At 38.3% G+C, this 19351-nt stretch overlaps 1 protein-coding gene across 5 annotated transcripts in view; it reads left to right on the forward strand.

The window, feature by feature from the left end:
• The window catches only part of GRIN2A (glutamate ionotropic receptor NMDA type subunit 2A), a 160918-nt gene that overhangs the window by 120367 nt on the left and 21200 nt on the right, over window positions 1-19351 (forward strand). For all 5 annotated transcript variants that reach the window (XM_015294579.4, XM_025155258.3, XM_025155259.3 and 2 more), the window contains 2 exons: window positions 2969-3129; window positions 14557-14744. In XM_015294579.4, coding sequence (XP_015150065.2) covers window positions 2969-3129; window positions 14557-14744 — 349 coding nt within the window. The remainder of the gene's footprint in view (window positions 1-2968; window positions 3130-14556; window positions 14745-19351) is intronic.

Raw genomic sequence — 19351 nt, forward strand, 5'->3', positions numbered from 1 at the left:
TGAACCATTAGTAAAAATGTTTTAAACTCTGTTTTCCCATTTACGTAGTCCATGAGCAGGCAGTAGCACCACGCAATCACTTCCACAAAAATACCTTCCTGTTACTGTTCAATGTTCTTGGTTAAGTGCTTTGTGGCAAGAAATTCCAGTCAGTGGAGGATGTTTGGAACTATTCATTTCTGAATTTTCTGTATGCGAATTCCATATACAAATTATTTAATCAGTTGAATTACTTGTTATCCTTATGATCTTAGAGGGAACTAGTACTTTTTATTAATCTCTGCTTTCCTGCAGAAATATTGTTCTGTGTGTTCAGTTTGGGATAGAAAACTCCAACCATTCCTGTGGGAGGAAACTGGTTGCAACAACTTTAACCCATCTGAATGTTCTTGAAAAGTGAGACTATTCAAACCAAAACTCCATTTGTAAATCACCAAGATGCTCCACTATAGAATCATAGACTGGCCTGGGTTGAAAAGGACCACAGTGATCATTGAGTTTCAACCCCCTGCTGTGTGCAGGGTCACCAACCAGCAGACCAGGCTGCCCAGAGCCACATCCAGCCTGGCCTTGAATGCCTCCAGGAATGGGGCATCCACAGCCTCCTTGGGCAACCTGTTCCAGTGTGTCACCACCCTCTGTGTGAAAAACTTCTTCCTAGTATCTAACCTAAACCTCCCCTGTCCCAGTTTAAAACCATTCCGCCTTGTCCTATCATTATCCACCCTCGTAAACAACCGTTCCCCATCCTGTTTATATGCTTCCTTCAAGTATGGGAAGGCCGCAATGAGGTCTCCCTGGAGCCTTCTCTTTTCCAAGCTAAACAAGCCCAGTTCCCTCAACCTTTGCTCACAGGAGAGCTGCTCCAGACCTCTGATCATCTTAGTGGCCCTCCTCTGGACCCACTCCAAGAGCTCCACGTCCTTCCTGTACTGGGGGCCCCAGGCCTGGATGCAGTACTCCAGATGGGGCCTCACAGGAGCCGAGTAGAGGAGGATAATCACCTCCCTCTCCCTGCTGGCCACCCCTTTTTTAATGCAGCCCATAACACAGTTGGCCTTCCTATGATCTTTCTCTTCCCAAATCCCTTGTGTTATACCCCAGGGTTAGGAACTGATCTTGCAGAATGCTTGCTACAGTTGAATTTCCATAAATACCAATTGTGTCAACAGCAGCAATTTTTACAGGTCTGGAAATTGATGTCAATTTTTGATTTTATTTTTTTTTCATCTGGTTTTATTAATTGGAAAATTTGTGCCCGATATTAGGAGTTATTGGAAGGCATCTCACTGTTTTAGGGATTAATTATCTGAACATTTAAATAAAGATAATAGCAAACTACAGATGAATCAGTAGAATCTCTGGACATAAATTTAAGAGCAGGATTTGCCTCAGTGCCACATAGTAAACACAAAAAGGAGAGAGCAAATATAGTCTAAGAACCATGACTGGTGTACAGTGTAATTTTAGTGCGTAGGTCAATTAGTATGTGCAAGGTAGTAGCAAAATAATAATTTAAACAGTAGGGCTGTGAAATGGGAAAATGAGAAAAGTGAGACATCCGTTAGCTAGATGAATAGAGAAAAATAAAGTTCATTTCGTTATGCTTTGTCAAAATATGCTTAATTAAAATGAAGCATTTAATTGCAGTTCTTTAAGATGAAAATATTGTTGCAGCCATAATTTCACAGTCAGGGTTTGATGGAATGGAAAATACTCCCACTTTTTGTATAACTCTGTTTGTATTCTCTTTCCAAATTGGCGCTAGCTCCTGAAAATTCTTAATGCCCTGAGACCAAACTTCAAAAAGAGGAGTATTACATATGTAGCCCAGAGGAAGCAGCAGCTGTATAAATATTAGCTTCTCTTGCAGCACAGGGTCCATAGATTGCTCTTTAACTTCAACAGCAAAAACACAGTGCATTTTACCATGGAATTCATGGGTGACTGCTTTTATCAGTGCTCAATTGAATCCCCTTACTAGCCAATAGTTCCTTAATTTGAATGGCATTTCAAAATTTATTTCTTAAAGAAACATTTTAACTTAATTCTAAAGTGTCACATGGTGCACAATGGGAGATATTGAAAAGTCATGTACATAATTTTCAGGTCTAGTAGCAAGCATTGGAATGAGAGTGAGAGAGACTTAAGCTTGAGTATGCCCTGAGCTATTGTTAATCCTGTTGAGTAGTCCCTGGCTTGCCTGTTTGCGCTGATGCAGTAGTGATAAGAGAGGGTAAAACTGTAGAATAGTATCTATTTGCCCTTGAGCAAATGGTATGTAGGACTAAGTTGCAACTAAGATGATAGGTGTGAGAGCTCCAGAGACCCTTTTCATGTCAAGTGATGTAGCTGCAGAGGCCTTGGGGAAGACACAGGAACTGTTCTTCCCCCTGAATCACGGGGGTGGAAGGGAAGCCAGCCCTTACTCTTTCCCATCCTTGCACACCGGCTTCCTGCATCACCTCTGGAACGGTATGTTAGGCTCTGTTTGGGGTGTGAAAATGATCCTTTTCCCTTGGCAACCCACCATGTCTCAGCTGAGATGAAGGTGTGAAATGACTATCAACTATGATTGTTATATACCAGTGTGTCTGCCTGGAGTTTGGGTTCTTTAAGGACACATTAGCAGATGGGGAACACCTTCCAGAATCTCTCTTCCAGTTTCTGTGGTTCTTCCATATTGCAATGCACAGAAGAAAGTCTTATCAAAGTAGCATATCTGAGCTGGTTTTAATTTGCATGTAGATGTTTCTGTGTAGTTCACCCAGTGTGAAGACAGTTTCTGATATAATAGAGCTGAGTGTGAACCCCATGCATTTGCCTAGGATAAATTTGAGGCAGCCTATGCAAGATTTTTATTTTCTACCTGAAATTGCCCTGGTAGCTATTTCTTGCTTAAGTTACATCTCCATAGGTACCTATTTTGAGTGCCTGAAAGATCCTGATTTTCCTTTTTTCTCTGTAGTTTCAACGGCCACATGATTATTCACCTCCTTTTCGATTTGGAACCGTCCCAAATGGCAGCACAGAAAGGAATATCAGAAACAACTATCCTGATATGCACCTCTACATGACAAAATATAATCAAAAAGGAGTTGAAGATGCCTTGGTCAGCTTGAAAACTGGGTAAGCTTCTTCCATGGGTTTTAAGGAATACGGTAGACTTAACAAAAACTGAGAGATATTAATCTGTACTTACTGTGATGCTGAACAGTGATCTCAGGCATCGTGTGTAGTTCATGGCTTTTTTTTCATCTTCCAACCACGTTGTACTGATTTCAGAAAAGAAAATGAGTGTCCATGATTTGTATGACTATTTATAAATTGTGTGGGTGCTTTGATGTCCAATATACTATAGATGCAAAGTGCAAAAAAGGTATTACTCAAATTTAAATAGAGGGGATACAGCAACACCTGCATTTGGGATTGAGCTCAAAACAGATTATTTGTACAGACCCTGCTTATCTTTTCAGGACTATTCCATAGAAATGTGTTTTCAGAGGGCACATTTCTGACTAAGCTTGTTTGTCTGCTGAGTGTGCAACAACCTGAGATTTCTTTTCATCCTTCCATCCTTTCTGGCATTCTTTGGCCCTATATATTTGCTGTCAGATCTGAAGTCTTGGCTTTGATCTCCAGAAAATCTATTGAGATGATATAGTCTCATATGTAATCTAATCTTGTTTTTGATAATGCTGGCAAATATTCTGGAAAACACAGTTGTCCATCCTTAAGCTCTGAGATTTACACTGGAGTGAATTCCTTTCTTTTCCCTCTCTGAACCAGCCCACTCTGCTTGGTTGGTCAAGAGGACTGAATTTTCATTTTAATTCTGAAAAGGTTTGAAGGCGACTCTCTGCGTGTGTCTGGATGAGAGGAGTATGTTAGCTCTGGTAATCTTTTCTAAACATACAGGCTTGGTAATAGCCTGTGTATGTCTTTTAATAATACTGGACTACAGAATTTATGAAGATATATGTATATTGTTTTGTTTTTAAATGGCAAGACTAAGTTGCCAATTTCTTCCTGCACTAAATTAGCTGTTACTTTTGGTCCTTATTGTGGGAGCTGTCTGTCCTTTTAATTCCTACTCTCCTTCCCCCAAACATGTAGTAAATTGTAATATATTTAATATATTTAAATTTAATAGACTTAATAGATTTTATTTCAACTGGAGTCTCTTACCTCTTCTAAGTGACTTCTTAGAGTGGGTACCCCCAGGTGCCTACCTTGCTCCCTCTGGCTGACATTTCTCTAGCAAGTAAGTGGTGCAAATAAGCTGCCATGTGTCGTGTTTTCCGGATCAGTGTAAGCAACTGTTAGATACTGCAGCACTCCTTTGTATTTTGTCTGATAGAACCTACAGAAGGATTAAACAGCACACCAACCGATACTGGGAAGTGTCACTTTGGGTTAGCTTATATCACAGTTCTGGACATTTCAGCAGGAGAATGGTGCCAAATGGGCTTACATATTTTCCCCCTTCATTCTCTGCCATGCAAGAACTGTAGAAACACCCAGGAAATGTGGTAAGTGTGGGCAGTAAGCTCAGTTACAGATCAGACAGCATAATTTTATCTTCTTTTTGCCTTTTGGTGACCAAACCAATCAGTCTGTGTTATCATCTCACCACTTGCACCTTTGTTCCACCTGGCTTTTCCTTTTTGCTAAGCAATTTGGTGAGGATGTGATGGCAGTTCCTATGGCTGACACCTCAGCTCTGTGGAGCTGAAAGTGTCCTGGATGCAAGTGATGAGCTGTATAATAGGAGGCTGTAATAGTTTGCATTCCCTGTTCAAGAAAAGACATAAAAAGGTATATGTCAGAATATCACAAGTGCCTGCCTCTTCTCTTTGTCCGGGCATACATTCTTCAAAAACAGTTTTTTCCCCTTTTCTTCCTCAGTGTACATAGCTGTTTCCTCATTTTTGACATTTCCTCAACTTCTTCCTTTCCCCATCATGATTTTTTTACCAGATTGCATATTGTTTCGCGCTTACATGTAAAGTTTGCCTTCGTCCTTCTCTATGTTAGATCAAGCTGTCTCTTTCCCTACTTTACTTGAGCCTGAGCGTGAATACTTTGTGCCCCAAGGAGCCATGCTGTTCTGAGGACGACATCTCTCTCACAAACTGCTTCTTTTTCCCAGCAAATACACCTTTTCTGTTTTCTTCTTCAGTATGTTTGAGTTCTGATTACTGCTATTTCATTTGTTTTCATCTTTATCTCTCGTCAGAGCTATTTTTTTACTTTTATCTGCTTTTCTCTTTTCACTACAAAAAGCAGTTTTTCTTCCATATCATACAGCCTGCTGCTTCTGCACAGCTTATTGAAGATGAACTATTTGGTAATTATAGAGTCATAGAGCACAAACCTGGTAAGGACTTGCAAAGATTGTTTGCTTGATATTGTCTGCTGCAAGTCAAAATAAACAGTGCCTGTGTTCCTCCTGAAGAATCTGTATAACCTTATCTGTTGTAATTCTTTGCTGTAGGTTGGAGTTGTTGAGTTTGCATGTAGCACTTCTCCGTGTACAAGTATTCTGCTGCTATAAAACTCTCAAGAGGAGAGGTGCTATGGCCATACACTCAAAGTGATTTCAGTGTTCTCACCCTTGCCTTGGCACATTTACACTGGTGCACTGACTAGAATTTAACTGCTAATGGCTGAAATGGCAAAATTTCATTGGTAGATTATTTTCCTACAGTAGAGATAAAACGGGAAGCTTTCATTGTCTGTTCCCCAACACTGATGAATCCATCTAATTTTTCTTTATTTCCTTAATTCTCCTGGAAATTAGACTGCAGTGTGTATCTTGTTTCAAGCAAAGAGATGGCCTCTCCAACTGGTGCTGTGTTCCGAGAGCATATCGATGTGAGGACTTTATTTCAGCTTCGTTGCAAAAAGCTGTCAATATAACTCGTTTCAGGAAAATTGCAGTAATGAATCCCTTGTGTTCCATGGGCAAGAAGTCTCTTGCTATACAGCTGCAGACCCCTTTGCTGTCGTTAATGTTTTTCAGTTTTTATTTGTGGCCACAGCTGTGACTATATACTCAAGGATTTGATGCTAAAGTTTCCTTAGTTTTCCATCTGCCTTCCTGTTAATGACTGCAATGTTTGCTGATTTATATAATCAAGGTTAGTGCCTTATTCCCTCATTGTCTGTGGCATATTGGCAGAAGCACAAAGCTTTTTATAAAGAATGCCATGGTGACAGCAATTCTGCAGGGCTCTTGGCAGGTATGGCCTTACATGCAGAGCATTTTCAAACTTGAATAGTTCAGAGAAGATATTTCTGATCTGCAGATGTGCCCTGAGCTGTTAGCTGCTTTGATAGGAACTGGTGACTTGTCTGTTCCATTCCTCAACATTTTTAATGACATCATTATTATGATGCTAGAAGAGACACCTGAAAGCAGCTAATCCAACAGTGTGAGTGGCATGAGAAGTTATTCCCCTCACTCCTACAAACATTCCCATCTGAAAACAGCAATATTTTTTCTTTCTCTTTCTTCTTTTTTTTTTAAGCATGCAATGTTTCCAAGCAGAGAAAGTGCAAGAGAAAACCCCGGAAGGCTCTGATGGCCTTTTAACCCTCAGTCCCTAAGCTTATTGGCCTGAATTGGATTTTTGTTGTGTTTATAATGCTTATAAATCGTGTCCAATTCACAGCTCTGCACACTGTTCTTCGCTGAACAGATAGAGGCTGGTCAGAGGCTGTGCTGGCAGCTTCTGCAGTGTGTTGCAGGCACAATCAGGAGGCAAACATCTCCATTTCTGTCAGCTGGAACACAGTTCAGATTGTGCCCAGCAGGTCTTTCTCTTAATTGCATCTGCCAATTAAAGTGGTGGTGTACCTAAAATAAAAATAATAAAAAAAACCTTGTCTTTTGGGCAGCCATCTGACATCTTCCCTTGGATGCAAGCCCAAGTTTTTTTTGTTGTTGTTTTTTCCCATTGTTTTCAATTTATTTTGCAGAAAAAATTATCAATTTTTCATCAAAAGAAAAAACTTTCTAGATTTTATTCTCTCTGTGGTTCATACTTTTTCACCTAAAAGAGGAGTAAAACTATGAGAGAAATTACCTATTTGAGAGAAAAAAGTATATCTGTGAATTTTTGATAAAAAGCACAAGTTCTTCATCATTCTTGAGGGCAGATAATAACAGCCTGCAACCGGAACTCAAAATGTTCAGCAGACATAAATTTTTAAACTTTAATCTCATGGCTGAATATTTTCTGACGGGTTCTGATTGACAACACCTTACAGCATTTGCAATTGAGACTCTTCACACTTTTCTTTGACTTTTAAAATTACTACAGGTATAGCAATTCCTTTAGCTAATTTTAGAGAAATTACTAAATGTGGTCGAGTTGGAGGAAAAAAAGGAAAGGTCAGTTGTTGAACAGTCAAAATAAATAATGGTCTGGTAGGACCTAATGTGCTGTTCTAGAGGACCCCAGGGGCTGAGGTTGCTTCTTACAGGTTTGGATGAAGAGAAAAATAATAAAATTGGAATTTAGATGGTTATTAGGATCTGAGAAAGCACTCATTGAAATGTCTGTGGAAACTCATAACCTCGATGGTTTCATGTTATCTATAAACAGAATCAGAAAGCATCGTGTCCTGTAAAGCTGGGCCACATCATTCATGGCTGTAAGATAAATGTTGATCCCTAACAGCTTATCCAGAACAACTTGCCTCTAGGAAAAATGTGGTTTATAGTCATTTATTTCTAGTTCTATTCTAGTTCCAGTACCTGAATGCTTTTCTGATTTATTTTTTTATTTTAAAAAGATTACCCTCTGTGTCTGTATTACTTTTTTCTTAGGTAATGCAATTATCTACCTAATGTCTTTAGTATTTAAGAGAACCTGGAAATAAATGTACAGGTGAAAGGAACTATATTCCACCTTTATATTATATATATATATATATATATATATATATATATATATATATATATAAAACCCTCTTCTTTTGAGAGGAAGCTATTCTAAGTTTTAATACTCTTTTGATTTGGGGATGAGATCAGGTGCTTGGTGAAATGTGCTGAATTCATCCTTCATTATGCTATTGTAACTGGGACAAAACCTTTAATCTAAAAATATATTCCCCCTACTTTTCAAATTTTGTGTTTTTATAAACCGATGCTTTGCAAGCACTTCATTGCTTGGCTGCTGAGACCTGAAATGGGACACAATATTCCACTGCTTTAAGTACTCATAAAGGCATGCATCATTTTCCATTATTTTGTTACTGAGGGAAATGCTACAGGGACGAGGAAGGCATGTGGGTACAGGATGGGGAGCACAAACTCCTGTGAGTGTGGGGAGAAAATGCCTGCTCAGGTAACTACAGGCATGTTGTACTGGCAAGTTCCCAGCCTGAGATTCCGTGACAGGTGAGCTAGAGCCCCCACGATCTCTCAGGTTGTGCAGCATGGTGTTAATGTCTTCAAGAGTCTGCTCTTCTGAGTTTTGTGCCTGTGTTTTCTGTGTGAAGATTGAAGTGAGGACAGTGAGATCCATTCCCTGCTAATGAGTTCATCATTTAAGTGGATAAAACTTTGCTAACCTGTGTTGGGGTGGGAGGTGGCTGTTAAATTAGCTCCTGTTGAATTGGTAATGTCAAGATGTCAAAGAATCCATCTAGCGTATGTGAATTTAAGATCTGCTCAGAGCTGCTGAATGTATGCTGTAGGATAAAGTCTCTGCAGGTGATGAAGTGCCCTCAGATAGCCTGAAATGCTTTTTTGTTTGTCAAAACTGGGTAGAGGAAATCATCAGTTCTTCATGCTAAAGGTTAAATATCTGCTTCTCTTGCTCCAATAATGCCAAAATGTCACGTTAGAGCACTTTTATTGAAGCCTCCTCTTCAGAGCAGCATTCCTTTCCCTGATTGCTGTGCCACTACATGGTGACCTTTTGGCATTAGACTCCTGGACACAGTTTTAGAGATGCACAAATGAGGTTGTGTCTCTCACTGTGCACTCTTGACATACTTCCTTTTATCCCTTCAGTGGATTTAAAAATAATAAAAAAAAATAATCTGTAAATCTATCATATATTGCAACCAGTGTTTTTGCACTTGCAAAATGCACTTGCTGCCTTCCCAACAGTGGCATTTATGATCTCTAAAATACAGGCTCATGTTTAATCCTGCCTTAAGCAGCTACGAGGTGGTTTTTTTTTTTTTTTCCCTAAAATCAAATGATAAATGCTATTTTGCTACTTATAAATGAATCTATTTTGCAGATAATGCAATTTATTCTTAAAAGGAAAACGCTGGAAAGTGTTGCTTTTTTTGCAGAATGCTTTGAAAATGAGAGCTATATCTAAAATAATTTTTTTTATGAGACATAGCTTAAATAAGTGGGGGATGAGGAGGATGAAAGGGGAGAGTACATACGATGTTAAAGCTATTGTTTTGAGGATTCACTGACTTCTAAGTCTGATTCTTGAAACAAGAAAATAATTCTAAATATTGTCCTTTGAAAGGACAGGACTCGAGCCTTAGTAAGCAGGTACCATGTTCTTTTGGTAATAAACTTTTCAGAATAAACCAGGAGGTGCACATTTAGGTTAAAAGACACTTCATCAAAAGTAATGTAAAAAAAATCACAGAGAAACAGCTGTCTACAGCAAAATGCAGTGCACGCTAATTGCTGTGATTCATGTATTCTATGCGTTCTGTTCTTATGTAAGTCAAACCTGTGCTAGTAACTATACACGATTTTCTGTGGCCATGAAAAGAACATATTTGGAGTGTTAAAAAACATAAGGAAATGAGAGTGAGAAAAATAGATTCTGAAGTTAATGTCCTGAATCTGACAGGTGAACCCTCCTCTTTTAGCAGGAAATTAATTTTGCTGTAGATATTGTATGTTTGGATTTACTATTTTTTTGCATTATTTGAAAACTGGAAAGTGACTTCAGTCTTGCTCCAATTCCACTGATTCTCAATGCAAACACAATATCATTTGTTCCATAGACTTCCGTGAATGACAGCAAAGAACAATAGAGGAAAAAAACAGGACTGCATAAAAGCATCCATCTCATTTTCTGGATACTGCAACGCAGGTCGTAGTAGGACACAAAGTAATTGAAAGAGGTTGATTTCTGGTGCGCTTGATTACTGCTCTGTGTCTGCAGAACTACTGAACAGATTGTCATTTTAGATTATTCCATTTTCTTTCCATCAGAAAAACAAAATCCCTGAAGGATCGTGTAGTTGGCTAAGGAAGCAAAATAACATTTTCCAAATGAATGATACTTTTATTCTTGAGGAAGAAGCCGTAACTAATAAAGAGGCATTTTCCTAATCCTGCTTTTCAATTTCCATCACATGAATTTGGTGAAAAGTGTGTGCAAATGGAAAATGACTTACAGTGAAAAGCTGTTTTCAGCTTTTCAGAAATTATTCTTCTGTACCTTTTCCTCTAAGTTGAATTTTCTTTGCACAGGCATTTTTTGAATGTGTACAGCAGCACTTTAAAGAATGGGTTTTTGCAGTAGCTATTCTGATTTTTCAACTCTTATGCTTCTTGGTGACTTGTAAATGTTTAGGTACAAGACTGTCCGCATTTCTTTTTCACAGATCTCACACTTCAAGTTATTGCATTCAGTAATGTTTTGGGTTATTTTAGAACTATTCCAATTCATAATTTTCTAACACCTGCTGATCTCTTATACTGTACAAACTAAAATTCTCCTCACCTCCCAGTCTTCTCCGTATTTGGTAAGTAATGAAGGACACTTGCCTTTGTAGACTTTCTTACATAAATATTCCAAAATGTTTATTTTCTCTCTTACTCAGGATTATTGCAGTAGTTCAGAGGAACTCTACAAACCTGTCAGTTGCTCTGATGAGTCATAAGACTGTAATCCTGTTCCTCTACGTTCATCAAAGAAGCCTGGCATGTTTGGCTAGTCCATGGCAGCCATAAATCTTTGTTCTTGCTGCATTCCAGTTTCTATTGTTCTCTTCCATCTTCCTTCTAATTCTCAGCAGTTTATTTAAACCTACACAATGTGACAAAGCTTTTCGCCCCCTGAAGCGGCTGCACTGGAATTACAAGTTAATTGATTCATCTTTACCTGACTAAGGTTTGTGCAAGGCTCTGAGCCTTTCAGGCTTTTTGTCTTATCCTGGAGCTTATGCTCACTGCCACCTCTGCAAACAGCTGAGAAAGAATCACATTTTTCAACTTGCCTGGATTTTGCTGCCTCAGTTTTCATAAACTCTTCTTGAGAAACATTTAAAGTTGTTTGAAAATTCTTCCAAACTCAGTGTGTCGGAAAGTCTACCTTCTCATGATGGAAGAGGCTGTTTGCCCTCACTTTGAGGGTTTCATTTGTGGCTTACTCCCTGCCCACGCTCCAGGGGCACATCATGTTCTGAAGCTGTGCTTTGCAAGGAAAAGTGCTTCTGTAATCAGCACATGGTGAAGAGATAATTAAGCCTTGAGAGGTTATAAGATTTATGTTGGAAATCAAGAAAATATATTCTGGAAATGAACCTGTATTTGTAGAAAGCAAGACTTTTTCAGGGCAGTCAATTTTTTGATTCACAGCTCAGGCATTGGGCAGCAATGCAGAAGCCTTCAGTCCTCAGCCTCTGTCAGAAAAGTGCCTCATGTTTTTAAATCGGTTTACATAATGGTATTTTTTGTGACCTTCTAGACATAGCAGAGAGAAAGTCCCCCAAAGTAAAGTTGTCTGTGCATTCAGAGCCTCCCTCCTTCCTCACTGTGTACCCACTGCAACTGATGCCATGCTGGATGGGGAAGCTGGGAATGGTCTGCATCCAGTGAGCGAAACTGATTGTGCCATGCCTTTCTGTCCCAGCGTGTTGCTAGACTGCTGGATAAGAAGGCAATCTGCATATAAAGAGAGTGATTTCTAAGGTAGCACAAGGCTTTGCCTAGAGGTCTTTAACAAAGACATATTTTTTTCCTCTATACTTTTGACTGTGTCTGGAAGAAGAGCTGACTATATTTTCTCTGTTTACTAGCATGCATTTCATATGCTTACATTGCAGAAAGAAACAATAAATCGCAAAATAAACAGACACCAAACCACAGCATGTTGTAGTTGTGGCAGGCCTGCTGCCACAGCGTCGCTGCCCACCAGGAGGAGCACGGCCTGCCGGTACTCGGCCTGATCCCCAGGCATCGCTGGGCCAGGGCTGTCCTTCCCCTCAGATAACTGCAGGGCTCTGAAAGCATGAGATCAAAGTATGGTCATTGTCTGCTGCAGATTAGAAATGTTATAAGTATCTTAAGGGTGTGGCAGACATGTTGTTTTCATTCTTTCCCTTGTGGGCCTACCAAAACACAGTCTGGCCTCATGTCGCAGGCCTCATGTCACAGGCCTCAGGCATGGCAGTGCCCCAGCACTTTCTTCCCAGCCAGCCCACTTCTGTTGCCCTAGGCTGCTCTATCTCATTTACAGGCTGAGATTGTAACGCACCACCTTCCAGATGCTTAAGAATTGTTTTCTCCACATTAAGTTACCTACTTTAAAGAAGGAGCAGTCAGGTTTTTAACATTAATGGGCTTGAACTGAGGATTAAGTCAACTGAGTTTTAGAGGAGAATGGAAAAACAAAGGAAATCGTGGCCCAGCTATTTCTTCTAGTGGTGGCATGAGCCACCTGTTGCTTCTCCAAATTAACTACCTCACTAAACTTGATTTGATGACTTGCATGGTGACTGTTGAGTGGATATCCTTAAAGGGGAGAAATAAAGTGCTGAAAGAAGTGAGAGGAACTTTGCTCTTCACTTTTTCATCGCACCCAGAAACCTCATTCTTCTCTGGTAGAACAGGAGACAGATATGTTTTTTTCTCCAGTGTCAAAGTTCTGCTGTCTGATCTGCAAAAGCTAGGCTTCTGTATCTCTCTGTTGATTAAATATTTAAGAACAAACATTGAATTATGTGGTGTATAGAAGTGTTTTTTCTCTGTCAGTAGCCAAAATCTGATATGCCTCCATCTTGCTCTGATCTGGGAATATAAATGAAAAGATTTATCAATGAAAAACAGCTGAAGATAAGCGACAAGTGTCACTTGAAAACCTCAGCAGCCATGGAATTCACAACTGGCACGGACTGCGTATGGCTATAACATAACTGAAGTTGATGCCCTTGTATGTGTTTGTGCCACAGTGAATTTATTTTTACAATTCCCTTTCCATGAAGACAGGTCCCAACTGTTTACAAACAGCATTCTGCCAGCCTCTGTCATTTGCATCCCTTCAGAACATTTCAGCAGTACGCTGTAGCAACGTATTGCAGCTCTTCAGAGGCAGAGCACAGTGGGCAGTGCCTGGGAGCTGCGGTGCCAGGAGGGCAGATGGGCGGTGAGCCTTCCTCCCACAGCTGTACAGCCAGCTGTGTGCTGTATCCTCCCCACTCCCCTGACTCCTAAAGGATGTTTAAAAGAAGTAATAATTTAGTTCATAATTTAGGTGGGTTTTGAGCAAACACGCTATTTTTTTTTCTTGTTGCCTCTGTATTCTGCTATTTTTTTTCTGTTACGCATCTTAAATATTTTGGTTATGGATTTAGGGTAGTAATACAAAACATACCTAAGTTTCATGTGTTCTCTTTTAAGTATTGTATATGAATTTCTGTAGGTAAAGAGTGTCTTTGATTGAGTTTTCTGTTGGCAAGTGACTGCCTTTCAAAATGACCTCCTCTGCATATATGTGCACTTTTATTGGCTTCATCTGTGAAATAGTCATGCCTGGCTTTAGCTACCTCTTGCTTGGTAGTGCTTCTTAAAAATTATCCCTGAAAGGTACCTTCTCTTTTCCTTTCCTTATTGATTTTCTGTTTCCCTCTGTTTTGCTGTGTTAGCTGTGTATCTTGAAGAATCGGATCATTCCATTCTTACATTGTAGGTAGATAAGCTGAAAGACCTGAATTTTTCCACAGGTTCCTTTATTCCTGCTGTGTCTCAGGTACACAAATAATGTATTTGGAACTTTAAATGATAAACAAATATTTCTGATAATTTTAAAGTATAATTTAATAGCTCTATCAGATATGCTTCAATACCTTCCTCTCTTTTAGCAAGGACTTCATTTCCACCTCATTGTTTATTTTTGGAAAGAAAGATAAAGAGTGTGTAGGGAAAACTGGTTAAGCCACAATTTCAGTCTTATTCATTATATAATAAATGAATCTTGTAAATTTTATTCTAAATTCTCTGTCATCGTTTTTGCATCTCAGTATCTTTATTATCCATGTTGGGATGCAAAGATACAAAGATAACAGGGCAAGACATTCTGTAGCTTGCTTTCTCCTGCTCTCAGTATTTTTTTAACTGCATCCCTTAAAATAGAAATGCAAAACTATGTGTCCTACTTTCCCCTCACTAAAATAGATGCCTTTTGTTAATTTTAGATACAGCAGAGCAGGATATGTAATTAATGATATCAAAGAACCCATATGATATTCAACAGGGTCCAAACATCAAGGACAAAAGAAATTTGACAGCAGCTGTCCCTAATGATTTGGTTTGTAAAGTGTTTTCTTTTATTTCAGGAAGTTGGATGCTTTCATCTATGATGCAGCAGTGCTGAATTACAAGGCTGGAAGAGATGAAGGCTGCAAACTTGTCACAATAGGCAGTGGATACATCTTTGCCACTACGGGCTATGGAATAGCACTTCAGAAAGGATCACCTTGGAAGAGACAAATTGATCTAGCCCTTCTTCAGTTTGTTGGAGATGGTAGGGACCAATCTTTATTCTTTCCTTTCCTTTTTCTGAATGTGCAATGTTAATTCAGTTTTAATAGCTCTGAAAATGTTACTGATCTTCTCTTACAGTCTTTATGGAAAAAAAGCCCATTGTAAACAAATGAGTAAAATATTTATCAGTCTGGTTAGACAGGAATTCTCTTCCACTCTGTTTTAACTCCCCTTACTGCCTAGGATACTTGCATCTATTTTCAGAAACAGTTTCTGTATGCATCACAAAATAATATTGGCCTCAATGTGAAAAATTTCTAAGCATTTCTAAACATTTCTAAATTTATTTATTTTCTTTTATTTTTTTCCTATGAGCAATTCCTGAGGACTTTTTACTTTGTAGACAAGTTATCTTTCAGCATGGCCAAGTTAGTTTTTCCATACCTGTCTTGTAGGTAGAGGAAGTAATGTGATTATTCTCATTGACAATTTCTTTGAGGTCTTCCTTATGGCAAGAAGAGAGAAAGACTGACTAAAACTGCGACTGACTATAAATTGTCTTAAAATCCTTAGACTATAACTGACTAAAGGCCTCCCTCAGATCAGTGTGGTGCATGTTACATTATGATTTTGAGTCTTTTACGTAGATACATATGTTAACTTTACATTTCTTTGACAGTGAAATTGAGGGTTTCATAGAAAAGATGTGCACTCTTAAAGCATGTCATAGAGTAAATTTTTGTATTAGAGGACAGTTTAAATTGTCAAGTGCAGGACCTTAGCACTGCTGCCTCCTGTTCAATAAAAAAACAAACAACAAAAATCCCTTAGACAGTAATTTTCAAACAGGAGACAGTGTGTTAGTCTTCCAGCACATGGATTTTCTTTCTATTATAATACTAAACCTCTGAAAGAGACGTCGTCATCATTACTGATGCATTTGGTCTGGTTTATAAGGAGAAATACTAGTGTCACCATTATTGATCCGTTGGATTTAGAGAGGCTTATGGAATAAACATTGCTTGCTTCTGCTAAGTAATGAATATATCACCCACACTGACTAGGTTTCAAGCAAAGAAATATTCTTTTATGTATTAGGAATTAACTGGCTAAAGTCTTTGCTTTCTTATTTCTGAGTATTTTGTGAATATAATATTTTTTTCTATTTTTGTAGTAATATTAAGAAGTGTTAGATGCTGTAATTCTGACCCTTTGTAATAGGGAGACAGAATCAGAGAAGTGAAATTATTTGTCCCAAACGAAAGGAGAAAAAGCTGGTACAGCCTGAAAGAGGATTTGAGGTCTTTCTCAGTTATGGGCAAGACCCTCTAGATGTTGTCAAAGCATCACTGTGACTATCATTCTTTTCACCTTGTGTTTTCTTTCTACTTACTGTTTCATTATTTTTTATAACTTCCTCATCCAACAAAAAGAAATGAAATGCCAGGGAAAGAAAATAAATGAAATAGAAGAGAAATTATTTGAAGCTGTTCTATTAAAAAAAAAAATCCTAAAAATGCCACAGGTAATGTATTTATACATACCACTTTGTCTCCTGGTACTGGGGAGAAAACAAAATGGGTGGGAAAGAAGAGAGAGGAATCTCATCATATATTTAAGCTTTGACCTGTGAACTTACATAGCATATGAATGTTTATCTCCCTAAACCATTTTTAGTAGCTGAAAATAAAACAATTGGGTTGTTTACAAAACTTGATATTAGAGCTTCCGTAGAAATAACTTACAGGATAGCATTTGATACATATAGCTTGTCATGAATGAAAGCTTGTCATGAAAGTGTTGCTCCCATGTTCATCAATGTTTAGATTACTTCAGCAGATAAGCAAAGTTTTGTATGCACAAGCCACAGAGATTATGAAAGGGGCATTTTTTCAGCGGTATTTTTCAATACCTTTAAACAGTATTCTGAACAACCCATGAGTGCTGAAGTGATCACTTCCTCTTTTAACAAATCTCTAAACTTGTTCAGAAAATTGTTTGGGCGCTACATAAGAGGATAGCGGTTGGTCATATATGATGGGAAGGAATAGGCATGTTTCTTTTAGTCCCATAATTGTTTGCTGCCTCATCTCATTTTATTCCATCATAGATCTTGATGATAATTTTCAGTATTATATATATGTGTAAATACAAAGAACAATGTTGATGTTGAAAGTCCTTCTACTGCTTTGTAAAGTATATTGTATGTGAGCTGAAACAAAACACCAGGAAATTAAACATAAAGAATTATTGCCTAGAACTGTCATGACCTGATATTGGTAAGCAAGGTCTAACTTCAGTAGTTTGATGAACAATCTTTTTTTGCCATGAGCTTATATAACTCTGTTTTGATGAATCAGAAGGGATGAATCCAGAGTTCAGGCCAGCGTCATTTTGCTGTATCACTAAATGTCTCTTTGAAGTTTTCCAGACTAAAAGCAAATATGTCTGGGTGGAAAGTTTCATCTTAGGATGAAACTCCTGGGAAATCCACACTGAAGTCTGAATGAGGTTGGTTAAGTAAATAAGCATGCAAGACGAAAATAGAAATACTTCTTTCATATATGTTGTCTCTGCTGATTTTATTATGCCTATACAACAACAAAGTGACTGGCAGTATTGAGTCATTATTTGGTATACGTAATAGAATATTTACCTCTATGGAATAGTTTCATCTAATGACTGTAAATCTAATGAGTTTCATAAATGTAAGAAAAATCCTAATTAGTTGATGCATTTTATTGATATGATTGCTATGTTAAGGAGTGAAAGAGAGAACCTTTTGGATGACGCTTGCTAGATATTTGGATAAGACCATGTAATTTGTTTAAAAGATTTGCTTAAAAGATTACAGTGATATAAAGAATGATTTCATTTCCTTTTTTATATTCATCCAATTTTGAGATCTTGAGATGTGTTTTTAGAACCTTCTGTTTCCTATGTAGATCTTTCCACTGTGATTTTTTGTGATTTCTTTTGCCTTTTCCATGTTGGATATTATCATATCCAGTTCACATACACATTCAAGTGACATTTTTTGCATGGTTGATAGGAACCTTTTTTCTCTCCCTCGCTGATGTAAAACATTGAACTCAAGTATTACTGACTTCTTCAGTAACCTTTTCATCCCACAAGACAGTGTTTTTTCTGCATTGAAGTTAATAGCTTTGAATTGTCATTTGTATTTTGTTGGCGCTGGTGAAAATTAAGGTAAATACAAAGGGACACAGGTTTGTGTTAGAAATAGCTTTAACCTTAGACTGAGTGACTTATTTGTATCTACATGAGTTGGGTTCTGATCCTGAGGACAGTTCTGTGGGGTGGACAGATTATACTGCCAAATGATAATTACATTCGTAAAATGGAAGGGAATCAGGCTACAGGATGCCACATTTGTTATTCTAATCAAGAGAAAGAGAGATGGGGAAGGAACATGGGAAGGAGTTACTCACAAATTTGAAGAATAGAGAATATCTGCAAACACAGTTGTCCCCAAATTGTTTGTGGACTTGAGATTTGTTGAGATAAGTTGAGATAAGTATGCATTTGTTATAAATAACGTTAATTACTTTGGATCACTGAGCCTTTTTAATATACTGAGTTAGGAGTTTCTTTTTCTTCTATAGAGGATACAGGTGAAGCAAATTACTCTGTGAATTTCCAGTTTTGTTGTTCTGACTGTCTGTAAATCACATCTCATTATCTGCACGGAATTGCAGTTGACAGTTAGAATCTGTGATTTCATTTGAAACAGTGGATCATCAAGGTAATCCTTGTACAGGCCTTGTACAGCACTAAAGTACAGTGCTGGTTGTGCTTTTTATTTAAATTTTTTTTCTTGCTGTAGCCACAAGAGGAGATTTTCATTTTATTAATGGAGAAATAAAAATGTTTCTACTGACACACAGAGGACTATTTCTCAGTCTTCTGCTGAGAAATAGAAGCACTCAAAAATTCCAACGCAACAAAAATGATACAGCTGCTGAGAAACAGCACCATCATTTTGTTTGGATCTTCCACCCACAACAGCGGTGATGTGTCAGAACAGAGATGTTGCATACCAGAGAGTTGTATGATACGTGCTTTGATTTCTCTTATAAACCTCTGTAAGGAGCAGCTGGGAAGGCTGACATGCCCAGTATCTAGCACGTTACCCTAGAAGTTGTCAACTGCTTTTTTAGTGTGTTAGCTTGCAGTTTGATAAGTTCCGTGTATGCTCGAACACACAGGCTGAGTAATTCAACAAGTCTATAACTGTTAAACTGCTGCATGGCACTCATGTTCTTCCAGCCTTCAACGTTACAAACTTTCTGCCAGCTGCTCTAGCTTGGGCTGCACAGATGTAAAACAGAGCTGTAGTTCAAAAAGTATACTGCAAAGAGCCTTGCAAGATGTTGCTTCTGAAATCTTCTGTAGCGTCATGTATTTAGGGTTTGGAGCAGGATCACTTTTATTTCTCTTCCCTATCTTTTGCATTTTTGAGTAAATGAGCTTATTGTGCTGGGAATGACAAAGTTGTTTTGGGATTAAGAGAGTAAAAGAGCTTCAGAGAGCGGATAGGATTGAGTTAAAGATAGCAGGGAGCCTTTAGCTGTGTGGATAAAAGACACGTTCATGCAGAAATAGCTGGAAATGGGAGGCAGAAAA

The sequence above is a fragment of the Gallus gallus genome, chromosome 14 (assembly GCF_016699485.2).
Source record: "Gallus gallus isolate bGalGal1 chromosome 14, bGalGal1.mat.broiler.GRCg7b, whole genome shotgun sequence".
Classification (NCBI taxonomy): domain Eukaryota; kingdom Metazoa; phylum Chordata; class Aves; order Galliformes; family Phasianidae; genus Gallus; species Gallus gallus.